General features: G+C 57.5%; 1 protein-coding gene across 1 annotated transcript in view; it reads right to left on the bottom strand.

Annotated features, from left to right (window-relative positions):
- LOC104522756 (homeobox protein cut-like 2) overlaps window positions 1-3,959 on the bottom strand; it is a gene marked incomplete at both ends in the record, with an annotated part of 8,291 nt that overhangs the window by 1,302 nt on the left and 3,030 nt on the right. The window contains 3 exon segments of the mRNA XM_010165127.1: window positions 893-1,019; window positions 1,206-1,296; window positions 1,298-1,344. Coding sequence (XP_010163429.1) covers window positions 893-1,019; window positions 1,206-1,296; window positions 1,298-1,344 — 265 coding nt within the window.

Here is a 3,959-nt window from a genome sequence, read left to right as displayed (position 1 = left end):
CCTCTACCTGCGTGGAGCACTTTGATCTTCTCCTCTGCCTCCCCAAGCCGAGCGGCCAAAGTGACCTGTGCTTCCTGCAGCCCCCTGCAAGAGATGGGCATCACCAACATGCCAGCAGCACCGCAGCTGTGCCAACCCCACAGCCCCCCAAGAGCGCACGGAGACCCCCTCGCTGTGTCCCCTCCAGTACCCCATTGCGCGGTGACAACAGGGAAAGACCCACCGGTGGATGCCAGGACATGTTCCAGCCGTGTCACCCCTGATGTTGAGGGTTTATGGCCCCAAATGTAAAAAAATAAAACCACTTTGGGCTGAAGATGGTCCCTGAAACCCCTCTGATGGGGGAGGTGGCAGCCCATCCCCAACTATAATTAATTGGAGGGGGAAAGCAATCAGGGAAAAGTTATTCTTCATTACTTATGGGCTGCACTTGCCAGGAACTCACTAGCAGATATCTGCAATCCCAGGTTTAAAGATTCCTCATTTGTTTCCCAGTGCAGCGTGTTAAGGAATAACAACAAAGGCACCGGGAAAGCCGGGAGCCTCCAAATTAAAAGGTCATTTAATGAGGTTCATCCCCTGACCTGGATTTAACCCATTTGTCCAAGTAAAGCCACATGCCAGGGAGATGGCACAGGAGGGACCTGCCCTGGCTCTGCCCATGCCCATCACTGCCCAAAAACCATCTGGGATCAGGGATGGATGGACAGACGGACACTCGGAGCGCCGGAGATTGTGCATCGGGTTTCTGGACAGGACGTGTCTGCTCTCAACTGGGACAGCAAAGGGAAGGAGGAGAGGGAAGGACAGACAGACAGCCCCGTGCAGAGCGGGGACAGAGCCACGTGTTCCCACAGTGCCCGAAACGACCCTGTCCCCCGTACTCACGTACTTTTGCTTTTCTGCCTCATTTCTCTGCAGCAAGGTTTCGGCGCACAGCGCTTTGCCAGCGATGCCGGAGAGCGGGGGCTCGGCCGCTGCTGTGAGCCCGGCTGCTGGTGACGTCCCCTCTTTGCGCTCTGTTGGGGGGGACACATTTCAGGCTGGGGACAGCAGTGGTGGCCACTGGGGACCATGGGCCAGGGGACAAGTCCTGGCCATGAGATCTGCTGCATCCCAGGGATGCTTGGAGACATGTGGGGGGACTCGGGTGGGGTCTGCTACTGCCACCCTCATCCCACAGGATGGTTGGTGCCAGGGGGTACCTTTGGTGCCAACGATCTCCGGGTGCTTCTTCCAGGGGCGGCTGAGGTCCTTCAGCGGGGACGGTTCAGGCTCGAGGCGCTGGGGCCGCTGGCAGCCGATCCTCCAGGCTCCGGGCAGCCTCCAGCACAGGAGCGGGGTCTGCGGGATACGGGGACACGGTGCTGAGCAGCAGGGACACCCATCACCACCCTCTCCCACCTCCTTGGACACCCCACTGCCCATCCTCCTCACCACCCACCTCAAGGCAACCACCCTTCACACTCCACTTAAAACTAGAGTGGGTGTCCCCATGGCACCTGAGGGACAAATCGGTGACACCCGCAGCACCGGTGGCCCCGGTGGCACCAGCACCAGCCCGTTTGGGCGCAGACAATGGCGGTTTGTGCCGAGGTAAGCAGGTGCGTTGCGAGCCGTCCGTCTTCCCTCTGTCAGCATTACACCATCATTAGCCAGTGTCTGCTCAGCAGGGTGTGCCATTATGTCTCCCAGGGCTGATGTAATTATACATTGACATAATTAACCCAGCAAGCCCATTAAGCAGGCCAGCTAAAAATTCATCTATAATTATTTGTTGTGTGCATGCTAATGAGTCCATCTGCACCGCCATTGTACAACATGAACAAATTAATTTACAAGTCTGGATTTTTTAATAAGTTCAAGGAAATGCCTCCTATTGAGCCAGGTTAATATAGGTTTGTGGGATTTTGGGGGGTTTTTTTTGTTTGTTTAGGGTTTTTTTTAAGGAAAGAAAATAGATTTAAATTCTCCAGGGTGAAAAAGTTAAGACAAACAGGGAAGTGGGATAGAGTTGGGTGCGTGGCCTGAATCCAAGGGTAAAAAATAATAATGGTGATGGAAAAAATAATCAAACAACTGGCTGTCTCTGTTTGGAATGGGATATAGAGGAGATCTGCTCAGAGAGGCCCTGGCTGAGATGGCAGCGGTGCCAGATGACAGGGATCTGGCATCACCGTGGTCGTGCCGCAGGATTTGGGGTGGTCTGGCACCGCCCAGCCACAGCACTGGGTATCTTTGGGGTGAATCTGCCCCAAAAATGCAGGATTTGGGTTGTGATCCTCGCTGAGAGTGCCCAGCATGGATGCTCCTTGCAAATGAGTGAAACCAAGACATGTGGCCCTCAAGATGGGGTTTGGGGGGGTCACCAAAACCCCCCTGCTGCCCCCCCACCCCCGGCCACAGGGCTTCTCCACAGCCACTGCCAGACCCCGTGTGCCAACACCAAACCCCCTGGAGCATCCTTCTCCATGGGGAACAACCCCTCTGCTTTCTGCTGGATGCCAGAGATCCCGTGATGAGCCAGGATAAAGGGTTTGTGCCCAGAGCTTGGAGCCAGACGCGGGCGCTGAGCCCTGCTGGCACGCTGCCTGCCGGCTTTGGCACTGGATCGGTGACTCAGCTCCGGCTGGGACCCTCCCGCGCTGCTCATGGCACCCTTTGGCTCAGCACCCTTCAACTCAGCACCCTTTGGCTCAGCACCCTTCAGCTCACGGAACGCCGGAGCTCGGCATCCTTCAAGCTGGTTCCCCACCCAAGGATGCAGGAACACGCCATCGCTGGGTGTCGTGGCGATGCAGCGCGGCACCGAACCGGCCTGGATGCTCCCACAGCCATTAATAACCCTGGTAAGTAGGCAAGCTGAGATAACGATACGGCTAATTAAACCCCAGCTCGCAGGCTGCGGGGGCCGGGTGTCCCCCCACGCTCCCCCAGCCCCGGCGGCGTTGGCAGGAGGCTCCGTGCCAGCCGGTGAGCTGCCTCCGCCGGGATAAACGCCGGGGCAGGCCCCGTCCGATCCACACTGGTGACTTCTCATCTCCGGGATGAGAAATAATACGGGAGGAACTGGCCTGAGAGATAAAGCTCCGGGGATTTTCCTGGGGTCGGTGTTTCCCCTCCTGTGAGCTGCAGCCACGAAGCCAAAACGCAGCCGGGGCGATCACCCAGCGCGCTGCTCCCCATCCGGAGCCGACATCCCGGGGTGAAGGGGACGGGAGCGGAGATTTTAGGAGGGAAAAGAGGAAGCGGCGTTTTGGCTCCAATTCCTACATGAGCTGGGGCAGCGCTGGTGCGAAACGCCGGCTGGATTCACCACACCGGGCTAACGCCACCTGCCCAGCCCCGGAAAGAGCCCTGCTCGGCTGCGGGGCCGGCTCTGCACCGCACGCGAGGGGTTTGGGTGCCCCAAGGGGCTGCTGGGACTGGGCACCAAGCTCACACCATGCTCACACCATGCTTGCACCGTGCTCGTGCCATGTTTGCACCATGCTTATGCCAAGCTCACACCAGGCTAGCACCATGCTCACACCACGCTCGCATCACGCTCATGCCATGCTTGTTTTTTTTACCATGTTAGCACCATGCTCATGCCAAGCTCATGCCATGCTCACACCATGCTAGCATCAAGCTCGTGCCATGCTTGTACCATGCTTGCACTATGCTCACACCCCACTCACACCACGCTTGCACCAAACTCACATGATGCTTGCACCACGTTCGCACCAAGCTCATGCCATAGTTGCACCATGCTCACACTAAGCTTGTGCCATGCTTGCGCCATGCTCACACCAAGCTCAGGTCGTGATTGCACCATGTTCATACCAAGCTCATGCTGTGGTTGCACCATGCTTGCACCAAGCTCATGCCATAGTTGCACCATGCTCACACCATGCTCACCCCAAGCTCGCGCTATGCTCGCACTGTGCTCGTGCTGCTGGCGAACAAACCCTTCCACC

Source organism: Antrostomus carolinensis, unplaced genomic scaffold (genome assembly GCF_000700745.2).
Source record: "Antrostomus carolinensis isolate BGI_N321 unplaced genomic scaffold, ASM70074v2 scaffold31223, whole genome shotgun sequence".
NCBI classification, from domain to species: Eukaryota; Metazoa; Chordata; class Aves; order Caprimulgiformes; family Caprimulgidae; genus Antrostomus; species Antrostomus carolinensis.
The sequence above is the reverse complement of the archived record's forward strand: the minus strand, read 5'-3'. Positions and strand labels throughout refer to the sequence as shown.